Consider the following 27,097-nt stretch of genomic DNA (forward strand, 5'->3'; position numbering starts at 1 on the left):
TATTCGATAATGCAGGGGTGTGTAACCTTCAGTGCAGGATGGTCAGATACAAGTAACTGGGTGAAGCCACGGGCTTTCTAGTTATTACAGGCACAAAAGTTTGGTTATTGATTTTATGACATGCGTTGTTCGTTTCGCACAAGCTAGCTGTTATGGCATGCAACAAAATATACTATTTAGTTTGTTAGACTAGTTAGTTTGTTAAACACCACACGCGAATATAAACTGCTTTCAACTGCACAAATATAAAAAGTGAATGAAGTTTGGATTCTGCGTCACGCGGATGATTTTTAGGTTTCATTTTTTTCAATACAGCACGGATAAAATCGCTATCTGATCAATTGCTACGGCTAATCGCATATAGCGGACTCGTTTATTCTACAGGCGCCTGCCGACCTGTTTTCACTGAGTGGTTTTGAATCTGGGTGAACTTGATGTCGTACAACAATGGTTGTTAGATGTTGCATATCTGTTTTGCGTATGTATCGTATGGACCTTTCCCCGAGCATCGACTTCCTTGTTTACTTTGTGACATTGGCCAATCAGCAAGATGCAAAAAGTGACGTAACAATGACTCCTTCTGGCATCCGCTCAGACACTTTTCTCACTCAGACAGATTTTCAAGCGTGGTTGTAAACATTACCTCGTTTTCGCGTTTCTGAACTCTATTCGTTAGTTTTCAGTTGTGATTTGGAAACTTAATAAAAATCAGATAATTCAATGATCACTCTGTCTTCCTAGAAGTTTTAATTTAACTGCCGTAAGAAAAATTAGTGTAGAAATAGCTGTGATACCCTAGCCTGAAACTCTTTACCGGTACTTTTAAAAAAACAGATTGTTGTGTGCGATGAATCATAATGATGATTTGAAACACATACCCCATTTTACAGGCGCCAACTCGCAAAAGCACTCCTAAAATAGCCCTGAAAATTTCGCAATGGTAAAGTATAGGAAGAATTTTCCGGGGGTCAAAGGTCGGGGAAAGGTTCATATCATGATTACGACATGCCCGTGTTTACATCCAATTCAGCAGTTATCTGTCTATATGTGTGTACGTAACTGTGTACGACAGCTCTAACTCAGAACCGGCACAGCTAGGTGGGAACTTTTATATATTACTTATGGATTTTAATGATAAGTTATTATGTTGATGGGTATTTGTGTGTTTGTCTGTCTGTCTGTTAAATGCACGCGATATCTTACGAAAGCGAGATTAGATCTGCTGCAGATTTTGCATGTGCATTCATCATATCTCGTACCAGAAGCCTATTGATTTTGGGCGAGTTATCAATTAATTGGTGATGGGACACAAGGTGTCACTACGGAGTAAGAGCGCTGTTTTGGGAGATCCCCTAACTTTCGATCGATGAGTCTTCGGTCTCTGACCGATATTCTCGTTTTTAATTTTTGTGCATTTTTTAATATATATCATGGTAATCGTGAATTTTGCCTATCTGTTTGAATTTGCGTCTTAAATAGATCAGTAACGCCGAAAAAAGTCTCAAAAATACATCATCTCGATACCAACCATGAGCTCTGACAAGAGCTTATAAGATAAGCAACATAACACTTTCGGATATTTTTACATGTATTTACTTTATAGCTAAAAATTTAGTTGCGTCATCAAAGCTTCCTGGAAGCAAACATGGACTTCGTCAAAATTATTCTGTTCATTCCTCTTATCTGTGGCTTGCTTGCGGAGCTAAAAGTACCGGGTAAGATTTGCCTCGGATACAAATACTTGATTTTAAAATACTGAATTGCAGGTAATCTTCGGCTCAATCTGGTACCAAGAATTCTAAAATATAAGAGTGTAGAAACGCTTATAATCTTGTCACAAGATGTCGTTGAATTGAACCTAAAAATATCACATTTTATTTTGACAGCTGGATCCTGCGTTTCCAAGATCGTGAAGGGGAAACTCGTCCAAATTGGAGATTGCACGGTGAAATCAAGTTACTATTTTTTATCCGATGTTTTACTGCTTGACTCTAAGCTAGGCGTTGGAAAAGTAGCCACTGATACTGTTAGATCTAATATTTTTGGAAGAACTCGAAGCTTTTTTTTAATTTTCAACCCAATTTTCAATCCGACTGTTACATGTGACGTTAACTGGGGATGTAAGTTTCGAATATTTTTTTTCGAATCGAATTTCGAATCACAATGTTCCGATTCAGTATATCATCATATTATCGTTAACTTTCTTAAATAACAAAAAATGAGCTTTAAGAATTGAGAAAGTTACTAGAAAAACACACTGCATGGATGTATTAACTACCAAATATATTACGACTGAGATTTATTTTTTGTTGCATAAAGGTATACTTAGTTACATTTACTTACATACAATTATGTTTGCAAATAATACCGGGTGTATAGCGACTGTTTCTTTAAAAATTGACCTTCAAAATTCATCCCAATGATAAACGCTAGTTCGTACCGTATGTGCCCTAATTTTAAAAGAAGCAATGATAACGAGGGAAGCTTATCAGGTATTTTTTTATAAGGTATAAAGCAATGGTGTATAAAAAAATTTATCTAGATAATTTGAAGAAACGTTTAAAATATTTGTAAAACATTGTAACATTTTAAGTAGTCAAACAAAATTGAGCGAAACCATTGTTCCCTCCAAAGCTGCTACCATTATGAAATATAACGACTCTGGGAGTGTCACGGCTTTGGAAAGCTGTAAACGTAAGGACAATAAGGCGGCGCCGCTGTGTCGTTAAATCGCCTTGTGTTATCTATTACATTTTTTTTTAAATATGATCAAGCCCCCTTTTTAAATTGTATCAAATCGATTCGAATTCTGAAACTTACATCCCTAGACGTGACTAATATAATCTAATAAACTTACGTGTTATGTTCACTTTACTAATCATTTGTATTATTTATTTATTTTACAGAAAAGCGATGAATCTGGTGAGTTCGTCCCACTTCATGATATTTATTATGTTTAAAAATACGTTGTTGACTTTAAGCGTATGACAGACTTTTGAGTCGTAGTCTATAACGACTATAATATCTATGAAAAAAATTGATTTAAAACGCCATACTCTAACCAAAATAAAATAAATCGCTTTTGTTCACAGAAATTGCCAGATTGATCAAGAAGAGTCTTGATGAAAAGAAAAAAGCTGAAAGTAATTTATATTTGCGTTTTCTGATTTATACTTCGACTTCAACATAAGCCACACCCGTCAAAACATCAGTATTTAATTTTATGAAGATTTTAAGTATTGGACCCCGAGTTGTCCCTGGGTGATTCGCACAACCCCTATTCTGTTACGACTTCTGTTAAGCCCACCAACCATGTATCTAAATTTGATAGCAATTATGACATCTGAAATAGATTTGTTCCGTCGTTTTTTTTTAAATTTTCTTTTTATCGAATTTCCTTTTTCCAAAATTGTTAGATTACAATATTTCCAAATTTCTATTTTGAAAGGAAATCTCACTGAATAAGCAGAGCGACAAAATATTAATCCCAGATTGATAAGATAATCTAGAATTTTAATAAAAAAGATTCGATGACAACAATATTGTTGTTTTCAGACAAATGTGACGTCACATATAAGACAAAATGCTTCCGAATAGTTGTGTATGGTACACATAACGTCACCTTCAATGATGCCGAACCAATCTGCAAATCAATGAACAACAGAAAACTCGCGAATATCTACGAACTCGCGCATTACCAGTCGCTGCTCCCTTATCTTCGATCACTGATCCCTGCTGGAATCGAATGGATTGAAATCTGGACTGGGATGGAGTATAAGGTCAGTTAATAGATCACAACCTCAGCGGAGTTTGACTCATTTTTGTAAACATCATCGGGTCAAAGGTTGGCCCAAAGCTTGTCTTTAATAAAATTATCAAATAGTAAGCAGGTTAACAATGCCTTGCGATTTTTTAATGAATTGGATCATTAGAGAAAACTAATTATAAAATATGATTGTGATTTCAAATGTATTGTGACGCCGTCGACGAACAGTCTGATTGGTATTCTGGTATTTGACGAATATTTTAGAATTTGTGATATTGCCAGTAATTTCTGGTTTTCACTCATTTTGATGTAATTATTAACACATCATTTGCCATACATACATCGTCTATGATGACTACCTTCACCATAAAGCTCATTACTGAAAGCGAGCAAGTGTTTTCATTATTCACCTAATGCAGTGATTCTCAACCTACTTTCTTTCGTGGTTCATTTTTGTTTCCCAAAATACTTGTGGCCCATCAACTTTTTATTACAAGGCGAAAACTACAAAAAAAATCAGGATCTTTCTACGGAAATGAACACTCAAACGTTTCTCATTAAAATGAGAATTACATCCCAGTAGCAGAAAACAGCATCGTCATTGATTGCTGCTACAATCAAAATTAACTATTGTGACATAAACAGAATTATCAATTTTTATTAGTTCTGTGGCCCACCTCAAAATTCTTCTGTGGCCCAGCAGAACTGGATGAAAACCGGTGATCTAATACGTCAGTACAAAACAGATTTTGAGAACTTTCATTTCGTTGTCACAGAACAATCAGCTGTTGCTGTTAAGCGGAGAACCAATCACTATAGCAACTGAAGTGTGGTATCCTAGTTACCCGACATCCGATGAATCGCGTACAAATGTTGTTGTTCAGATCCATAAAGATCAAGAGTTTGTACGTCAGGGAATGATTAATGCAAAACCATCATGGTCAAAGTATGGTGTCATCTGTGAAATATAAAACCAGCTTAAAAAAACCTGACAAAACTACGTTGAAAGACTGAATAATATAAACGGCAAAGAGTTTTCCCTTTTTATTACTTTTATCATTCCTTTACTAATATTACCCGTATAACCCATGCTTTGAATTGGTCGCTTTGTCTATTGAAAATTTTTGCTCAGAAAATAAAATTCATGGCTGTCTCGCTCGATGTGATTTCTGTACATTACCGAAAATATTAATAAATATTGATTCGATCATTTGTGAGTTTGTTATTATTTCATCGATTTATGAGAATCCACTAGAAAAAGAAATAGAAAAATAAAATGGAATATTAAACCGTAAAATAGAACATTACTCATGCGTAAGAAAAATGACCATGCCTACCATATCTATAGATATCTTGAGTTAGGACAGGTATATTAGGGAGAGAATTTCTGAAACAAACTTAGTTAAGTAGTACTTAAGTGCTTTGCTTTTCCCACAATAGGCGAAGGAAAAACCAACTGCACTGGGAGGATCATAAATATGACTTGGCATAATTATCCTTTATAAAGTTCAAATAAAACGTTATTCAGAAAAATTATTCCAACGTTTTTAAAATGTGACTCAGCATAATTTGCAAAGATAGAAAGCAAAACTCGGGTAGAAGTCTCTAAACAAGTTGTTCCCGAATTTTTATGGCTCGTTCTCTACTTCCGGAGACATTTAGCACTCGTGACCCCTGTTTATTATTCCAGTGGTATTTCGATTAGTAGATTTAAATCAGATGATGTTCAAACAATTCATGTTCAACAAAGTGAAAACATCCTGTGAAACTACGTTATCAAGCAATGGAACTAGGAAAAACAGGAAGTGTTCCTGTCGAGGGAAAAGTAAAATCAGTTTTGCGCCTAGCATTTTGGTCCACTCCACCTGCTCTGTGAACCCTTTGGGAGGCCAAGAACCGCCGGTAGGGACTCGCTGATTTAAACCCTGATTGCATGTATAGTCACCGGTCGTCATGGTCAGAGTTCAAGCCGATCATTAGTACTTGTCTTCAAGAGAGATAGTTTAGTATGAGATTGAGTCATTCCATCAAATTGACTTGTTGACATAATACTTGTTGACATACTTGTATGAAAAGCGGGCTTGTCCTTATTATTGAAGCGTAGCAGCTGTGCTGGGTCACTGGTTGCGATAATAATAAATAAAACAAAAAAGACTCCTGTGCCGTCACAAGCGAAAGACAAAATCAGTGTTACACGCGATAAACGACATCAGCGAATTTGAAAATGTAAGCGATCTACGCAGACCAATGTAGGTTACTTGAGCCATCGTATAAAAGACAAAAGATCGATTCTTTTATTAATGAGCCTTCGGAAGAAATTGTAGCAAAGCTTGTAGATGTTGACGACCTATCGTTTAAAGGAGTGTTATTTAAAAAAAATTTGATGAATTTGATTCTGCACTTTACGGCGATTTCACTGTGTACAAAAAAACCAACTTGGTTTTCTACTCTCCTTGAAAAACGCTTCAACCACAATCGACCGCAGTTCGATCACGGCCTTTGATGAGTAGCGAGAACTCAATTCAGAACTTGTAAGCATGTTCACAAGTAAAGTGTTCAACCTCTATTCCTGTATTTGATTCTAGTATTTGTGGCGTCGTTTAATAAAGATTGAAACAATAATAAGTGGAACAGAAATGCAAGATGTACAATATTATGGAATAGAAGATGATGATTGAACCTAAAAACAAGACAGCAATGCTCGAATATATGGACACGAAAACCAAAACAAAGTAGTACGGGTATGCAATCTGTCTCAGTAGATTACAGGTAACGCAGTTTTGATGACTTCCCATGATTACCAGAACTAACGCATACGTGGAACCGCCATAGATGCACAATTTTGAATTGCGTGGATACGAAAGCCAATCACCTAAGTGAAATGGGTAGTATGTTGAATTTATTTGAAAATATAACATGGGCTTCAGCCTACCTTGCCTAATAGTAAATTGGGAACTGCCATGGCCAGATTTAGACAATGAGAGGCTCATAGGGCCTAGACGTAGGTTCTCAAAGGGAACCATACGCAGCACACGGGAACCGTTAAAGAAACCTGAAAGTTTGGATAGCTATTCATTTACTTATTAAGATACTGACTTGGCTAATTTTGTAACTCTCCAGAGGAGCAATAATGGAAAGAATTAATAAAATATTATTTTTATAAATTCATTGCGGCACTCCGTAAATAATGGTCAACATCTCCAGATAATATACTTGGTTACTGGGCCGGTGTTCAAAACTCAATATGGAACTATGAATGAGAAACAGTCTATCTAAAAATAATAAGCGACGGTAACAATCGCCCGCCTGCTCGTATATGTTACCTATCGTCTGCCTATGTTGTTACGTAACAATATAGGTAACCATTATTTGCTGGAATTTCGTGATCTGCAGTCCATTTATCTGCTGAATCGAATTTATCGAACTGTTGTATACGCGTCTGGCCATTGTTTACGTGCGATGAGGAGACCCGAGAAAGTAATCAACTGCCAGACTCGTACGCGATCAGCCCAGGTACTCGTCGTATGTTTATCTGGCATTCGGTACTGCTTTGTTTTGATCTTACTGTTATAGTTGAAGTCTTATGTTATGCTGTAATCTTGTGTGCATCACTCACTAAGTCTTTTTTGAACTTGCGAACTTAGAACAGAACATGGCACTGTCGGCAGTGGCATTATAAACCGTGCCATTGAATTGACCAGTGGATATTTAACGGATTACTCTTGTCGCATTTCGGATATATCTGTAACCGACTGTTATGTCAACTAAAGCTGAATTATCGAAGATGCTGGATGAAACTAAACAGGAGTTGCAAGAAAATTCGCAGAAAATTGAACAATTGAAAGACAAGTCAACCAAACCAGTTCATGAAGTCGCGGACGGCGGTTGGTTGAAGCACTTCCTGGAAATACAGCAAAAGCAAATGAAGGCTTTGGTTTCCTCACTTGGTTCTCAAGCTAGCAGTTCGAGAACTGAAACTCCCACGTTGAAAGGGCGCATATCAGCCAAATCTCCACCTGAGCTGACTGCTGATATTTCTTTGTCGGGCCTTGACTCGTGGGGGATTATGTGGACCGATTACATGCAATTTTCTGGCTACAATCAGGAACCACAATCGAAACGAGTCTCTCATGAGTGATTTTCTTTTGCATTTCAAATGATATTGCGTAGACCCACATGTGTACAAACTTCAAAAGGTATAAAGTAGATACACATTAACAATCACAAAATTGAGTTTTGTTTGAAAGCAGCATTTTTTTCGTTAAGTGTGCCGTGAGTTTTTTTCCTGGTAAAATGGCGCCGCGCGAACAAAAAAACACTGTCGTAGGCTGTTCAGGCATGGACTGTTCTGATGAACACGATTCGTTATTTTCAGCGGGAATTTATATCCATAAAAACTATAGTCGTAATATCAGCGGGCACAAGTGGGTCGGATGAAAACTTCGTTAGACCGGATCCGGCCCGCGGTTCGTAATTTACCCACCCTGGTCTATCTGTAACGTAGCGAGGGTTAAAGGTGACGGCGATCGTCAGTGTAGAAAAAGACCGTCTTCCTCGCTAACGACTATTGAACTGTCTTTGGAATACAAGCGAAATACTCGGCTATTCTGTTGTCCCAATATACATATAAATCAGTCAGAAATATCAACACCGCTACAACGGTGCACTAGTGTATTACAAGTGTTCAGATACTCAGATAGTGAGATCAGTCAGGTGTGCTCAGATACAGTAAGATTCAATAAGATTTAATATGATCATGTGCAGTGCAAGTGAAGCAATATATACGGAATGAATATAATGAATAAAGTAACCAAAAAAAATAGATATAATGTACAAACGCACAACATAAGAGCGTCATACGACAGAACGATAGAACTAACGTACACGCATCAGTAATCAACGTAAGACATACGTATTACGTTACATATCCAATATGCCCGTCATACAACGAAGAACACTCACAGTTAACGAATAAATTTTTTGTCGCGTTAGTTAGCGAACGCTACAAATGTATTGTCGTACAACAGATTATACTAAAGGCACGGGGTAATAGGGTGCAACAAAAATATTCAGGAAGCGACGTCAAACAAAACACCACACGCGAATATAAACTGCTTTCAACTGCACAAATATAATAAGTGAATGAAGTTTGGATGCTGCGTCATGCGGATGTTTTATGTTTCATTTTTTAGATACAGCACAGATAAAGTTGCTGTCTGATCACTTGCTACGGCCAATAGCATATAGCGAACTCGTTGATTCTACAAGCGCCTGCCGACCTGTTTTCACTGAGTGGTTTTGAATCTAGGTGAACTTGATGTCGTAGAACAATGGTTGATAGATGTTGCATATCTGTTTTGCGTATTTATTGTAAACTATATCATGTTCAATCATTTAATCAGTGATTGTTCAAGTATTTTTACTTTATTTAATATATCTGTGAGTGCCAAAACATTGTTTTTATGTTGAGAAAAACTGCCAACTGTTTCATTTTTTCACACCAAGGTCGGTAAACTTTGTTTGAAATATTGTTTTAAGACTGCACAAATATAAATCGTAAATTGAGTTTTATTGGGTATGGGGTCATTGTCATCTATTTTGTTTTCACGTGCAACGTCGGGCGATCTTTTAAAAAAATTTCAAATGTTGTTTTGGGTCTGCACAGTTGTGAATGGCAAATCAATTAATTAATTAAAAGGAATGGTGTTTTTAGGATGCAGAATTATTAGCCGTAAATTGAGTTAGTTTTATTGCTTATGTCATCTGTTTTGATTTCGCGTGCAACGTCGGGTGATCTTTTAATTTTTTTTTTTTTTCAAATGTTCAAAATGCTGTTTCGAGACTGCACAATTGTAAAGAAAAATTACATTGGTTTTTGAGTAAAATGGACAATATATATAATTTTTTGTGTTAGATATAACAACGGACGAGACTTGAGGTTGATCAAAAATTTACTATTAAAAATAGATGAATCAAATATTTTTGTCGAGTAGAACGTTTGATGTTTGTATATTAGAAATTAGCTTATGGCTAAGGGAAGTTATGTTATACGCGTTTGTTGGACATGCTGCATAATCACAACTTATGAGTCAAGATGGCTGCCGCATTGATACTGAGTATTTGCTAGTAGAAAATAAAAAATAGTGGTTTGTGACGCGTGGAAAAATACCGAAGGATTTTACGTTTTATGATTCAAGATTCGCTGCGCTAAAGGCGTTTTTACTAATTCACTGCAAAATTTAGCAGAGAGGAGCGTGCATAAAAAGAAAAATGATTGTGGCCCCGCGTGTCATGGAAAATTTCCAAAACGTATTATCGAGTAATATGTAATTTTAAATGTCGTCAGGACAGGGGCGCGTCAAGGTGGCAAAATTTGTTTGAAATACTGTTTTGAGGCTGCACAATTATACCGCCCTAAATTGATTGTTATTGCTTATGTTAATATTCAGTGCCACATATTTTGTTTTTGTGCGCCAACGTCGGGCGATCTTTTGAAATTTTTTTAAAATGTAGGAGAGAGCGATCTGTGTTAATTGATGAAAATTCAAAATAATTGCTTTCAGGTTTGCAGTGAGTTCGTCTTCATTACTATTCATAACATTAGCATGTCGCTATTTCGGCGCAAATAGCAATAGAACCTGTTTTACTTCATCAAAGACTGGTATCCATTCGTGTAAATCTTTACGTGCGCAAAATTTAATGGGTGCAAATGTCTATAGATGCAAATATTCGTGGGTGCAAATGTACGTGGTTGCAAATGTGCCGGGTGCAAATGTCCGCTGGTGCAATTATCCCTTGTGCTAATATACGTGTGTGCAAAAATAGTGAAACCAGAGCATAAGAATATTTGAAACGCAAAGATGCGTTGTTTGGGGTAAGTGGGGGCATTCTCGCAACAGAATTTTCTTATCTTTACCAGCAGCGACAAATTAATTTGGTTTTTAAGTAAAATAGACAATTTAAATCATTATAAGTATTAGATATAACAACAAACGAATATTGACGTCGATCAGAAAGTTTTCCTCGCAAAAAGGGCTTCAAACTGAACTATTAAAAATCGTTGAATTAATTTTTTTTGTCGAGTAAGGTGTTTGATTTATGTATACTAGGAATTAATTTATGGCAAAGGAAATACACGTAAAACGCGTTCGTTGAAACGCCATAGGCTGTATAATCACAATTTATGAGTCGTGATTGCGGCGGCGTTAATACTGAGTATTCGCTAGTTTATGTGCTAAATGTAGGAGAGAGCGTAACAAGGAAAAATATTGGTTGGTGTTGCATGGAAAATTACCGAAACATTTTTCACATTTTATAAGTCCAGATTTGCTTCGCTAAAGGGCGTTTTATTAATTTACTGTTAAATTTAGCAGAGAGGAGTCAGCATAAAAAAATGATTTTGGCCCGCGAGTCATAAAAAATTTCCAAAACGTTTTATTGCGCAAAAGCCGTTAATTGTAGTTTTAAATGTTGTCAGGTCAGGGGTGGGTATAAACTTTATGATGAGCAACTGCAGATATCGCAGGTTGATCAAAAAGAGTCGTGATGAGAAAAAAAAAGCTGAAAGTAATTTAAATTTTTGTATCATGATTCATAATTTGACTATCCTACACGTCAAAACATTGGTTCAATTTACTATTTCAAGTATTGGGTCACCCTGAGTCGTCACTGGGTGATTAACACAACCCCTAGTTGAATTAACAGTGCGACAAAATCTTAATTCCATATCGTTGAAATATTCTGAAATTTTAATATGAAAAATTCAATGACAACAATAATGTTGCTTTCAGACAAATGCGACGTCACATATAAGACAAAATGCTTCCGAGCAGTCGTGTATGGCATAGGTTCTCAAAGTGCTCCGTACGGAGCCCCAGGGCTCCGCGAGAGAAACCCAGGGGCTCCGCGAGCTATTCGATTAATTTTCAAAATACTGACTAATTTTGTAACTGTTCAAAGAAACAATAACAGCTTTGATGAAATCTGACAACAATATAGCCTCGAAATATGGCAAAGAGGCAGATTTGAAAAATGACATTATTTATAAGCAGGAGCGCAGCCAGGATTCTTAAAAAAGAAATGGGTTCAAAATAGAAATCGGAAATTTCCGCGCAACATCCTTCGCGATTAAAAAAACGGATAACGAGAATTCTGTTGCGTAAAATATTCAATCCATGACTGATGCGAGCTTAACGTGTCTCGTCGTTATAATGTAATTGTGCTCATCGTTACTCACGTTTGATTCGAGATTACTATTAAGATTACTAGAATAAAAGAATACTATTTGGAAATAACATAAAATATGTGATAAACTGCCAACTATAAATAAACTGGAATCGTATTTTTGCGATCTTAGAATTCGTCGTACTTGATTTGTTCATTCGCACACAAGATTCGTTTTTAAGATAGCGCCGTTTAAAAAATCACAATGTCTGCGCAAAATACGAACAACTGAAATTTATTTTATTGCATTTGGCTCCGTCGGTAGTTTCAGATTCATGACTTGTATTAACCCTATTAAAAAGGTTCAGCCTTTAAATTAAGTAAAGTACTTTTAACTTGCTCAGGAATATTAATCTGAAAATAACAATTTTAACATTTATTTTGGGGCTCCGTGAATAGTAGTCAACCTTTTCAAGGGCTCCGCCACACCAAAAGTTTGAGAACCCCTGGTGTATGGTACAGACAACGTCACATTCAATTATGCCGAACCAATCTGCAAATCAATGAACAACGGAAAACCCGCGAATATTTACGACCTCGCGCTTTACCAGATGCTGATTCCCTATCTTCGCTCAATGATTCCTGCTGATTTGTCATATATTCGCGTCTGGACTGGGATGGAGTATAAGGTCAGTTTGATAAATCACAAACGGAAATCCGAGTACCCAGCAGAGTTTGACTAATTTTTGTAAACTCCACCGGGTCCACGGTTGGCTCTGAGCTTGTCTTTGATAAAATTACCAAATGAGCAAGTTAACAATTCTTTAAGATCCATTAATAGATTGGATAATTATAAAAACTCAATATACAGAATAGGATTGTAATTTCAAATATATTGTGACGTCATAGACGAACCGTCCGATTAATATTTTGGAATTCGCCAAATATTTTGTGATTTCTAGTAAATTCTGATTTCACTAATTTTCATGTAGTCTATACACATCAGAACAGAATTTGAGATCGTTCATTTAATTATTAACGAACAATCATCTTTTGCTGTCAAGTGGAGGACCAATCACCATAACAACTGAAGTGTGGCGGCCTACACACCCGATAACCGATGCATCGCGAACAAATGTTGGTATTAGTGCCAATAAAGATCCAGAGAATGAACATCAGGGAATGTTCAATTATTCGCCATCCTGGTTTATCAACGGTTACCTTTGTGAAATATAAAACCAGCTCAAAACCTGATAAAACTTTGTTGACGGGCTGTATGATATGGACGGACTGTGCGACAAAGTGTTCTCCCCTTTTCTTACCTAGATTATCCCTTTACTCTTATTAGTCGTATAACCCATGCCTTGAATTGGTCGCTTTGTCTATAGACCCATTTATTTGCTCAGAAAATAAAATTCATAGCTGTCTCTCTCAATGGGATTTCTGTATATAACCAACTATGATAATAAATATTGATTCGATCATTTGTGCGTTTGTTATTATTTTGCCAATTTATGAAAATTCACTAGAAAAAAAAGAAATGAACCATAAAATAGAAAATTATATTTAAGGCAAAAAGGTGAAGTTTTCATGATCATGATTGTGGTGGGTTATTCAACGACACCGGAGGATTAGCATGGAAATTTTATTTATTATAAATTATAATTGGGGCACATGAAATGTAGTGCCTATCTCTATATTAATAACAGATTGGGTATGAAAATAGCCAACTATATGCATGAACATCAGGGCTGTGAACTGGAAAGTGGTTGAGGCATTTTAAAAAAGTTTATTGTTACAGGTATTTTGGCTGTTAGCTGTCAGTACTCTTCATTTCTTTTAAACATTCCCCTGATAAAGAATAATTCACTCACATTTTTATTTTGGATTTATTTGAAATAACACAAGCAAATCTATATTTTCGGTTTATGTTGCCAAAAGCTTCAGATTTGGGCCTGAACTGAAAATTTGTACATAAGTCGAGCTTAATTTTTAAATTCAAATTTGTTGGCAATTCTTTTATAAAAAAGTGAGCAAGCAGAACAATTTCAAGCAATATGCTTTATAACTGTACCATAACAAGCCAAATTTCGCATTATCGCACAAAAATTTATGCAATGTTGTTTTATGGAAGCCTTTGACAAAAACAGTGGTGATCAGTCAATTTTGTATGGTTGGTCGTCAAATTTCACATTATCGCACAGAAAATCATACAATGCTTTCCCAAAAGTAAGGTCAAATAGGTGTTTGGGAGCAACCAGTCATGAGTTCAGGTCTCATTGTTTGATGATTCAGTTTCAGTCATCGTAGTGAATACTGACTGAGTGGATCGACTTGACAAAATGTTGGGGTATAACTTAAATTGACGTTAGTCATTGATTAAGTTTCAGTTTCTAGGCTTGAAGTACTTGGTTTCAAAATAAGTGGCGTTCAAAATACTACAATGAACATTATTGTACATATTAAAGCTCTATTTCTTCCTTCTTTCTGGTAAACTGTATTCAGTGACACAAGGTTTAGAATTCTAGTTTGGATGTATAGTTTCGTTAAAACAGTGACAAAATTTTCATTTTTTTTTTGTACCCTGACAAGATGTATAATGAATGCATAATGTTACTGGTAGGCCAGGTAGGGTAACATAACATTATTATTCTATTCCATGATTGCTCTTCAAAGTTTTCTAAATGTCTCAAACTGCTTGAGTTCATGTCGGTTTACTTACCACTTGCGCAACTCCATGATTCACCACAACGGACCGAAGACCATAGCAATCTTTTTTTTTTTTCAATTGATTGAATTAAAATTTGATTAGTTTCCATCCAATTTTGATTAGATCCCATTTTGAGAAAATAAACATTTGCATAGAAAAAACAAATTTTTGAAAAAATTATACAAACAAAAACATAACCCAATCCGCATTTTACATCATAAATCCAATTGATTGATTGATATTGATATTCCTAGTCATATTGTCCATTTCGAATCATTTTTCATGTTGTTATTTGCAGTATATCATTTAAAGATTATATTTATTTTAGTTTATGGATTAGGCATATAGGCATGTAAACAAAACATTTTAAAATTAATACATATACTACTCTACTCATATATGCTAACAAATGCCACTGCCCCAATGCACGAAATATATACACCTGAACAGAAACATTTTCCCGCATATCTGAGTTTTCAATAATGTTTACTGAATATGAAATCGAGAGGTTTGCAATACAGTATTATATTTGTCCGGTTGTTACAATTATAACACATTTATGTTCGAGATCATTCATGTATTCAAAGAGAAGTAATTCCTCTCTTTGAGCACTGGTCATCTGGTTCAATGTCCCTATCAATTTGCGCTTGAATAATATTCTCATACTACTTTCGGATATGTCAATTTCATCATATTTGACGGAATTTCCATATGTCCAAATAGCATATTTACCACATAATGCAGTTAACAATTTTGCCTGAGAGTTTATACCATTCGCTATTATTTGATCTGGATTAAATGAATTCAATTCACACCATTCCCCAAAATCCCTGGCCCATTCATATGTAAAGAATAAATGAAAACTTGTTTCTTTAAAGCCATAATTACATAAGACACATGTACCTGGTTCGTCATAAAACCAGTATTTCATTTTATTTGCTGTGGGTAAGCCATTTTGCAATAACTTCCAATTAAACTCTTTGCATTTGTTTGATAGTGAAGTTTGCCAAATTTTTCCCCAATTAATTGGCTTTGTCAAAAAGTATTTCAAATTGATATACTCTGCTCGAGATTCAAAAAATCTTGTTTTTTGTTTGCTTCTACTATTTTATGAATTTGTTTGGTGGTTAAATCATTCGAAACATTATATCGCTGAATGGGGATTTTTATTCCCCCCGAATTCTGATTTTCTGCCAAAATTTCTTTCCATCCCAATGGTATGCATTTCCAAATTTTCCGTAGTTCCCTACAGCAGGTTTTATATAGGTTTTTTTTTGCTGCCAAATTGCAAGTGCTTGTGTTGATAACATCTGCCACGCTTATTACATGTGCTTCAACCCATTTTGGTTTGGCTTCCAGAGTATTACCATCATTATCTACTATTAATTTATTATACCAAAGTATTTCTTGTTTAATTTCGACAATGTTAGTTTGATCACTTCTCATAAGTTCTATATATTTAAAAGCATTTATAGTACTAGTGTTATAGTTTGGAATTTGTATTTTTCTTTGTAGTCTAAAATTGATATGCAGGTATTCCAAATTTTCCAAGGAAAGTATGTTGCAGTAGTTTCTTATATATAATTTGGCTCTTTTAACCCATGGACGCTCTCCATTTTTCAATAATCTAAAAATTCACTGTACTTGGATCGCATTAATTTGACTTCTCAAATTGCAGCACATACTATATTTCTATTAACTAATTGAGACTTGTCATTCCAAATAAATTTATAAGCGATTGATTCTATTTTGTTTATCCACATTTCGCGAATAAATTTGTACCTAACTAAATACCATAATTTTGATAGAAGTAAAGATTTTGTAATCAGAATTCTTCCAATTATGGACAAATTTCGCCATTTCTATCTATTAATTACCTTCTGTAAATTGTTTACTACATTGGACCAGGTATTATCTCTAGAAGATATGCCATTTCCTATGAAAGCACCAAGAATCTTAACCTCGTCTCTTTTAACTTCAATTCCTTTATATTCAACACCTATCGGCCACAATTTTGCGGTTCCACTTAAAAGTATACTTCATTTCGTTTTGTTAAGTATTAGGCCAGTTGCAATTTGAAACTTTTCCAAAAATATTAAATTCTCATTTATTGAGGACAGAGTCTCAACAGTGAGTGTGGTATCATCGGCATATTCTTTGTATATTTCTTTTTCATTTGAGCAATTTTCAAATCCAATAATTTAACTGTTTAATTTGATGTTAGTAGCCAATGAATTTGAAACGAACAAATAAAGAAGTGGAGCCAAAGGGCATTCTTGGCGCACACCTCTATATTGCGGGAAGCTATAAACCCATTAAAAATTATTTTTGATCTTGAACTTTTGTGCAATGTTATATTGCATTTGATGAAATATGATCCAAATCCCATTTTATTAAAAATTTTGAGTAATAAGTCCCTATCCACTGTGTCAAAAGCTTTCTCCTGAACTATAGAGATAACTGCCAAAGCTACATGATTTTGTTTGCCCAGAATTGTTTGCCCAGAAAATGTCATCTCTGATTGAGATGAGATTTTCATGAATTGATCTACCCACAATGCAAGCATTTTGATCTTCGTCTCTGAGGTATGGTAAAACATATTTAAATCTAGTTGCAAGAATATTTGCGATTAATTTATATTCAAATGTTAATAAAGTTATAGGTCGCCAGTTTTTCAACTGCTTTTTGTTTCTTTTTTCTATGTAGAAGCGTTATTATTCCTAATTTTCTATTGTTCGAAAACTCTCTCTGATTGTGGTAACTTTTGAACAGAATCATTAGTATAGGTTTGATTAATTTCCAGAATTTTAAGTAAAATTATTTGGTGAGTCCGTCTACCCCAGGCGATTTGTTCAGTTTTAAATCATTCATAGCATTATCTAATTCTTCTGCTGTTATTTTGTGTTCTAACAAATTTTTATCCTCTGGTTTTATGCTTGTTGTTATGTTATCCAATAATTCTCTCTGTTCATCTAGTCTCACGTTTTTGTTCTTTTTATAAAGATTACAGTAAAATCGAATTTGCGCGTGTTGTATTTCCGTGAAGCTATTGGTCACACTACGATCTGGGTTTTCAATTTATCTAAATAATTTGGCTTTTCCCCCTTCCTTCACCAAATTTAAAAAGTATTTGGACGATTTTTCACCATTTTCGAACCAGTTAGTTCTTGATTTCACTATTGCGTCTTTAGTTTTTTGCTTATAGTGATCCCTAAGCTGTTTTTCTAATTCCACTACTTTTTTTTAAATTTCTTCATCATCAGCATATCTTTACAATTCTTTGCATACCTCTTTATACTGGTCAGTTAATAATGTTTCGATAATACTTTCTTGCTGTTTTTTGAGTTTCGCACAAAAAATATTGATTATTTCCTAATTCCATGTTATATTTCCAATATCCTGGACCTCGTTTTAATTCACTTAGTGAGGAAATTGAAAAATGAACTGGTGAATGATCTGACATTATAGTTTGTTTTATTTCAATACTGTGTATATTGCCAATGTGCGAAAACGGTATATACCAGCGATGCAATCTACTTTTTGATGCAAAAGAATTACTATTTATTTGCTTCTAGGTATACTCTTTTATATTACCTTTCAAGATTTTCCATACATTAACCAATTCCTATTTTGTGACCAAATTGGTAAGCTTTGTTGTACTACTTTCTGGTTTGTAATTTGTTTCTGGATATTTACTTTTTTGGCTTAGTCTCCCCCAAAATAAATGTAAGTCTGGTTATGAGTCTGATTAATAATTTGTTTTAATTTATTGTCTAAATATGTAAAAAATTCCACTCTATCTCTATTCGAATCAGGTGCATATACATTAACTACTATATGGTGTATGTCAAATGATTTCCAGCAAATTATGATAAATCTTCCAGATTCATCAATTTCTTGAAAATCTAAATCTTGGTATATTTTATTTAAAAACAAAATACCTACAAAACGCGATAAATTTGAGTAAGTTGTCCTTGTTATGTATGGAGATGTTCTTGTTACTTCCGATGACTCTTGCTGGTTGCCTAAATATAAATTTGTATTTTGTTGTGCGGTCGTTGGCTCTTGGGTTTCTGTAGTGGAATTTGCAGCTTCTTGTGCAAGTTGTGATACATCTTTTTTTCTTAATATACAGTCTTTCTCTAGATGTGGTTTTCCGTTACCTCCACAGTACCTACACCGTCTTCTTCTTGGACACATCACCACTTCATGAACAAGCGAATGACAGATATAGCACCAATCACTGTATTTCTTCATGTTTCTGGGTCTTGTCGGATAGAATGTATGTATTTCTTCTCAAGTATACTTCTTGGGGAGCTTGATTATCGGTGGTATATCTTTTTCTAAAACTATTTTACAATTTCGCGTTCCATTTTCAATACCATCTTCATATACCATTCTTTTCATACTCTCAACTTTTCCGAATCCTGATAGAAGTTTTGTCATTTTTTTGTCAGAAATTTCATCTGGAACTTTGCTTACGGTGACTTTTGGTATATTTGAGTATACTTCCTCTGGATATGCAGTATATGTATTACTGTCGTTGTTAAAGGTGTGTTTTATTCCATCCATTGCTTTTTGACAGGCTTCTGCCGTTTTGAATTTGATTCGCCATATTCCATTTAATGGATACATACACTTGATTGTGTTTTTACCTACGGCTTCATAGATGGTATTTTTGACAGCTTCCGATCAAGTCATCCGTTGTTGTTGAATTTTATATTCACTGTATTAATTTGGTCTACACAGTCATCATCGTCGTCTCCCATTTTCCACAAAACTATTTAAATCTATTAGCGTACAAAACTTAATTAAACAGCCGTCCTTCAGTAAAACAGCAGATTATGACTTCGTCTTCGAATACGACCATAGCAATCGGTTCGGTCGAAGTCTGAGCCCTTCCTGATATTTGAATGGGGACTTCCCCCGTGCACAACAGCGCCACCAATCAAATATATAGTTGATTAAAGATTTCCATTCAGAACATTTTTAAACCACAAACACCCATTAAATCTACAATTAGAGAAAAGAATAAATAAAAAAAAATTAAAAATATGTCTGTTCTGTTATTTTTCAGCGGGGTAAATCGGAGCAGCGAATCTGACGAGAAACGAGGACCTACAATCGGCCACCGAGGAACTGTTTTTAAACCGAATGTTCCGTCGATCGGTAAACTGTGTGTTCTGAGTTTCATGCCCACCTCCTCATCCGTGCTGTAATGATTTGGGTAGGCAATACCAATTCGGAAAGATCCCGGTCCTTCCAAAAGCAGTGACTGCTTGTACATGGCATTGTTCCGAACGAAAGACGTGACTAAGCGTCATAAAAAGATGTTTGTCCACGTATATCTTATCAAATGTTTAGTCCAATTAATCTTATCTGACATTGTTCTTATATTAATATATCTTATGCGCCTGAAACCAGTTTTGTAAATTTTTATAATATTGTTTATATGTTTTATCTGACGACCGTAAGTGGGCGCCAGGTACCAGGAATCGAGACCATGGTCAAATTACCTATCATTGAATCCGGTTTACCCACCTATTATTTGTACCGGTAAGTAAAAACAAAATCAAGATATTATGGATGATGAAAAAACTCTGTATTGTATGCTTGTAAAAAAAAAAAAAAAAGATATTATGGATTACAATTTGGATAATAATACGTTTGTAATTTTTTTCCCATTATTTCTATGATTATTACTGTGTCACATTCAACACATTTGTAAGCGTTTAAAAAAAAAAAAGCTAAATGTTATCAGCAAGTCATCCTAAATCATCTAGTTAGTAGTTATTAACTGAAAATATTGCATTCTTTATCTAAAAAATATATTTAATAATAATTATTTTCGGCATGAGGGCATTGGATAGGACCAATTAAAAAAAGTTACCAATATAACAGAAGTATATAAATCTCAATTATTGTTTATGATGCATTGCATTTCCATGAAGTATTACAGCAATAGAACAGGACTTTAGTATCTTTTTTTCGAAACAGTAAGGCGTTATAATATTTGTACCCAGTTAATGGTCTAAGATGTCAGTATGTCAACTAGTTAGATGTTGCAGATGAATAGGCATATTTTACTTTATTAGGAAAGAGATAAACTTCTACTGGAGCATAAGTAACTCATTGGTTTATGAGGGCGGAAAGTAGCCTCCAGGGCAGCAGTCAATTTGTTAACATACATTCTGAGTCGTGGTTGTATCGTCATGGGACTCACAAGGTTCTCACAGTGATTTCTAATTTCCTATGGAAGCATGCTGCATAGTAATCACCATAGTTTACAAATTACAGCATCCTTATCAGGGTTTTCTTGTATCATGTAATATTTACCCCGATTTCAAATATCCTAATAAAATTCCAGTAAGGATTAGATGGGTCATATGTTTCATTTCATTGTTATATTAATATTGTGTTTGTTTGTTTTACCTGTAATTGAACGATGAGTTTCACTCCGCTGCAACAAATTTGGTAATATTGGGTTTTTGTCCATCGATAAGTAGCTGTATTTAATCCTATTTATTTTGGTGGTTACTCCCAACATAATATTTATTTCCTATTTGATACCAAACAATAAATCAAACTTTGATTCTTCAATAGGATTCTGGATAGCAGTTTATTTTTCGAGATGGTTCATGTTAACGTCAGCTCTTTAATATATTTTCCGTTCAATTAATTATGAGCTCATGTACATTCTCTGCTCTTGACACTGAATCAATAAATCTGGGAAGCTTTCATGATGTACTTGGTTGATAAACATAGTAATGCAATTGATTATAATTCTGAATGATTTAGTGGGCTTGGTATGGTTACTACATAACCATGATTCTTCTAAAATCTTTCCCTTTGATATTGGCTTACTTGGTCCCACATAATTGCAATAACATTAAAAATGACTACAAACATCTGAATTATCTGGTGTTCCATTGTTATAACAAAATTTTCCAAGATGGGTATTTTTATATGATTTTTCATGCAGTAAAAATTTTTGGCTAGTTGGCTTTGGTTGACCTGAACTTAGTTATCGTGAAGCCCATATGTGCAGTCTAGGCAAAAAATAGGCAAATTGACAGAAAATTAAGGTTTTTGATTTATTTATTTATGTTGGTAAATTTCAATAGTTCGAACCCAGAATAAGCATGATTGCACCTGATTAGGTTGTGGTGGTGTAAAGCACTTGGATCAATTTCATCCGTGTATACAAAATGTTTTGAAGTCCAGATTCGTCTTCCATTCCCCAGTGATGATGTACTTTTTTCCATTAATCATACTTCATTCTCATTATTCTAGTGGTTTTCTTATATTCAGGAATTTGTAAATGATTCTATACAGCAGCAGTAATTTCAAATTACATGTTATTTTTCAAATCTAATTTAAAGTTCATAGCTTGGTTTTTATTTTATTTAATATTATTGCTTTCTTTACTCAAAAAATTGTCCTAGTTAGGTCGTTAATTGAAAAACTGTGTGTTGGAAGATTTTGCCTTAAAATTAAACAATATTTCTATTTTATCTCTAGAGTCGCTGCTGTATATTTACTAAGCAAAGTATTCCCATTGATCAGATGATCCTCTTATAAACTTCTGGTTATGAACCAGTTCTGGTACTTCATCAGTTGAAATTTATAGGTTCATTTTGAGCACTGAAATTTTCTATACCTAATATACAGTTCTGTTAAAGTGGTCTGAGTTGTATGCATTGCAGTAGAAGTATGCTAGTGTAGTGGAGTGGGTTCCAGTAACATGCAAATTCTTAATCAAATGTATTATATGTATCTATTGATTACATGGTCATGTCTGAGGAATTTATTAATTATATCAATACTATACTATAGAATTTGTGAGAGTTTATTGTATTTAGTATATAGCTGCAACCTGCAAATATTCATTTAGATATCGCTGGGGAGAACAGCATGAATACAGAAAATGTATTTCATTAATTTGATGTTTCTTAGAATATACATAAAAGTAGACATGCTATCTAACTAAAAAAGATAAAAATTTGATTAGGCTTATGACTGGGAACATTAGGAGTTAATTCAATAAATTTGTACTCTTTGCAAATGCCGGATTTACAATACTATTCCTAACTATTTGTTTCTCTCGTCTATTTTGGATTTTGGTTATTTTCTCAAGTCAATTATTCTTCCCACAATATCAACCCCTCCATTTTCATTCTAGTCATATAGAATACAAACTTACAAAATAAATAAACTTATAGTTCTGAATACATCTCATAGAATTGTTTCTGTATTTTTTATGATAATATATAAGGAGAGGCTAAATTAACACATTTTTGTGCAGATTTCTTTTATTCTTGTAGTTTTTGAACTTTATTGGCTATGTCCTTGTTGTTTTCATAAAGCAGATTTATAGTTTTCCTGAAGGCAGTGAGCTGTATTTTTTATGAATAAGGTTGTTTCCATGTTTATTGTTTAAAGCAGAAGTTTTGATTCTTTAGTATCTGGGAAGGTTTCAAGGTGGTAGGCCTATATGTGTTTCTCTTTCACAGAAATGTAGTAATGCAAAAATGGGCCCAGTTCATTTTTCGTTTCCTTAGCAATTGAAATGCGGTATTTATGTCAGCCCAAAAGCCCTCGACTGAGGAGGCTATTCAAATGATAATTGAACTCATATAAACATCACTTCTTCTAGTCTACCGCCTATGTGACAGGCAATAGTACAATAAAGTCACAATAGCAATAGCCCTTAATAGCGAATACAAATAGTGAATAGGAACATTTATCATCCATACCATCAACTTTAGCATACCATAACAAGAATGAGCTATCTATCTTGGTGCTTTTTGTTGCTTATATGCATCTTGTCACTATCTCCCGCTACCTCAAAACATTCACTCAAAGTTTATTATGATATTGTAATATTTGCGTAAAATATTACACTGTGAGAATTTCAAAATGATTGGCTCAAAGAGGTTTATGTCAGTATATTTTCAATGCTTGTACCTTGTATTTTCATTGGCATTTGATAGTTTTTTCGGTGATGGACTGACAGAGAATTTGTGGAAGATGAAAATAATCTGCTTTCCAGGCTAGCTATATTTTTGTCATGGCGGACTTTCTTTGTCTTGAAATTTTTGTATATGAATAAGGTGGATTAAATACAGTAGGGATATTATTTTATAAATAATTTTTCGAAGCAAGTGCATGCTAGCTTAAAGGTAAAAGAGACTATCCATTGAGCAAAGTTACAGGTGATCACTGTACACTGAAACTGTATAGAATTATGACAGCAAATTGCCAGTTGATAAGCATGTGAAAATCTTGCACAGGAAAAGTTTCCAATTATTAATTAGCCAATTTCTGGGTAAATGTTCTGAAACCTTCTATTTGAGGCTAACAAATAGCACATTTCTGGATGCCAATGGAAGGCAGCACCACATTGTATAATATCTTGTTAGTTAATTGTTCAGAACAACACTTCTATGCTTTTATCATCAAAAGGTAATTGACAAGATTAAGTATTATGCAGTCACAAATAAGTCATTAGGACGTACATATCAAGAAATGTTAAACATAGTATTAAACTTTAGGAAATTTAATTATTTGGACATTCAGCTCCACATAGTTTTGAATAGCATTGAAGAAGTTCTATAGTTTCAGCACTTAGGGTAGGATTTACATATTTATCCTGGGGAGAGGACAGCGATAAGACGGCTTAATCATATGGCAACTTATCGCCTCTTGTTCGGTCACCAGTCCATGTCGGATATGGGATTAGTTATTCAGTTATTTGTTTTCGGAAGCATGAACTTGACTTATTTGAAAGGTTGAAGATTTTAAATCAAATAATATATAAAAAATAATATATTTTCATCAATCCATTAATTTTTTTTTATATTTACCTTTTTGAGTTTTTTATAACATATGTTACCAGCTCTGGTTTGGATGTCATCAAATTGATGACTATTTGGTGAAGTGTTGTGAGCAAATCCTGACATGCTAAGGCTCTGCTCTGGGACTGTCCACTTGAAGTTTGGAGAATATTTGGAAATGGAGAATATTTATCTTAAATTATAAAGAATGACAGGCATTAATTCAGGGAGAGTGAGGAGGTATGAAGTCGAAAACTTCCAAAGAGGAATAAAAATGGAAAACAATGCTATGTGATGTAGTATTTAATAATAAATAAAATAAGGCCTCATTTTGTTAGTGTGTAAAACTTTGTAACTCTAAAGTTAGTTTTAGAGAAAACATGTAACCAGTTTATATTCGGTTCAGGCAATTAAGATCAGTCACAGAAGCATTAGCCCAGCCCATATTACTGCACACACTTAAATTAAATTAAAGCACACACTTAAATTAAATTAAAGCAGCCTAAATTACAGTATATGCTGAGTCGGTAATTATGTAAAAAAATTGTTAATTACTGAAATTGAATTAATTGAATGTAAGATTTAGGTTTGGATTGAAATAGAGGAAAGTAAAGAGGTTATTGATTCAGTTTCTGTGTTTTTTTTAATGCTGATATTTGGAAACCAGTGCTAAATTTTTATCAAACCTTCAAATACTTGAAAAAGGGGTTGGGCCAAAAGTAGGTTAACAATTATTGAATTGATTAATTGGTACTTTTGGTACACTCTGTATATTAAATATATAGCTGTAGCATACAGACATTTTTACTTTAATACTCAGTTTTATTTCTACTAGATGTGGAATTTACTAAAGTAATTGTATTGAAGAAATCAAAATTTTATATCACTTTGTCTGTGTTTTATGAGGCATATCTGAGCAGGTATTGTGAACGCCTTATGTACACAATAAGCACCTAATTTCTAATATAATACCTGGCAATATTACTAGTTTTATTGCCCATTGTTTGCAGATCCATTGACGTCATGAAACTATGTGGAAATATGACAAACACTAAATATACGTTTGGTAATTCAGGACGCATGTCTTTTATGAGCAAGACAAACTATGCCACATCTTATCAACTCATGAATTCAGTTATATTGATATATATTAATATTCTAGTTGATAGAAGAGATTCGTCTCATTAAAATTATTTTAAAATTTAGTCAAATAAATCTAGAACAGTTGAAAAAAATCAGATATGGCAATTCAAGTGACATAAAAATCCAACAAAAACATTTTTCCATTCCTATTTTCAAAATATTTTACCTGTGAAAATGTGTCATTCTACTTACTTGATATTTTTGTATGTCTAAAATTGGGAAAATTTCCCATTTTTATTTTTTTCGATTTGTTTAAATTTAAATCAAATTTGAGCTAATATCATCCGCATTCACATCATCCGTATAAATTGTCTAAATCTATCATATTTTACATAGTATAAAAATTGTAACAATTTGAAATTTTTTTTTTTTAAATTTTTATTAAAAAATTTGTTCAAAGCAACTTATTGACAATAGGGGTGTCCGCCAAAGTGCCAAGTCTACTGAGAATGAAACAAAATATAGCAAAGAATTACACTTAAGGACATATCGATTGGCTTGAAGCTTTCCAAATCAATATGACCAGAAAAACACTGATAAGATAGTGAATTCATGAGAATCATTTACTAAAAATATGTCCTGGTTTCCATAATATGTTACATATATTTTTTTTTCTTCCTAATTTTGTGACATTACTATAGTTATTCAGGATTATTATCAATTTAATAATCAACCAATTATTACTAATCATGTTAAATCGAAAATAAATTTGATGAGATTCATAAATACAAGTTTTGGATATTTTCTTGAAAATTAAAGTTTAGATCAGAATTCATGCATTTCATAACCTAATTTTGCATCTCAAAAAACTACATTTTGTTAAAAGTAAAGTCTATTACGAAATACAAAACAAACAGTGATGCGTGTCACGAGGAGATAACAAATAAGAATTTATATTAAGTGGCCTCATACTAGGAGTGGTTTGTTTGCATTTCTAATTACAGCAGCCTGTGATGTGATATGAGGGACAAAGTACAGTGATTCTAAACACTTTTCAAATATCGTTACCCCTAAATCAAATTACCAAAAGCTCAACTACTCCATCCATAAAAATACAATAGTCATATCGATTTCACTTTTTCGTTGAATATAAATGGCAAAAATACTAACAGCCTTTGCATCTACCGATCCTACTTTAAAATGCTATACTTGCGATAGCTCAGCATTTTAGCCTATAATCTGTATGCCGAAGTATTGTTATTATGTCCCAACAAAGTACGAGACCAGATGACTAGGCTCATTGACTAGATGCGGGCATCAAATGTTCAGCTTCTTCACAAACTAGTCAAATGTACGAGGTTTACAAAAAATATCTGGATTACTTCATAAAAATTGCCAAATTACCCTTTGGAGTTGATTACCACCAGTTTGAGAGCCACTGGTTTATATGCTTCATATGCAATTATCCATGTACATGCAAAGTATGAGTATAATCTATTGTGTTGTCCATATATTTGAAGTTTGTATTTTTATTTCAAA

At 34.0% G+C, this 27,097-nt stretch overlaps 2 protein-coding genes across 2 annotated transcripts in view; both read left to right on the top strand.

Moving 5' to 3' along the window:
* LOC144422696 (uncharacterized) overlaps positions 1-27,097 on the top strand; it is a 486,406-nt gene that overhangs the window by 234,119 nt on the left and 225,190 nt on the right. The window lies entirely within an intron of this gene.
* Positions 2,469-4,744, top strand: LOC120344643 (uncharacterized). Its single transcript, XM_078112613.1, has 5 exons — positions 2,469-2,492; positions 2,907-2,922; positions 3,093-3,143; positions 3,556-3,779; positions 4,543-4,744. The coding sequence occupies exons 1-5, from the start codon at positions 2,469-2,471 to the stop codon at positions 4,735-4,737; spliced, it is 510 nt and encodes a 169-aa protein (XP_077968739.1). The 3' UTR covers positions 4,738-4,744.

This window comes from Styela clava, chromosome 5, assembly GCF_964204865.1.
Source record: "Styela clava chromosome 5, kaStyClav1.hap1.2, whole genome shotgun sequence".
NCBI classification, from domain to species: domain Eukaryota; kingdom Metazoa; phylum Chordata; class Ascidiacea; order Stolidobranchia; family Styelidae; genus Styela; species Styela clava.

Bases quoted from the DNA above. Each gene is read 5' to 3' on its own strand.
- LOC120344643 (XM_078112613.1), top strand. From the start codon at position 2,469: ATGATAACGAGGGAAGCTTATCAG. The intron at 3,144-3,555 runs GTAATTTATATT...TGTTGTTTTCAG, and splicing joins TGAAAAGAAAAAAGCTGAAA to ACAAATGTGACGTCACATAT. The intron at 3,780-4,542 runs GTCAGTTAATAG...TCGTTGTCACAG, and splicing joins GGACTGGGATGGAGTATAAG to AACAATCAGCTGTTGCTGTT.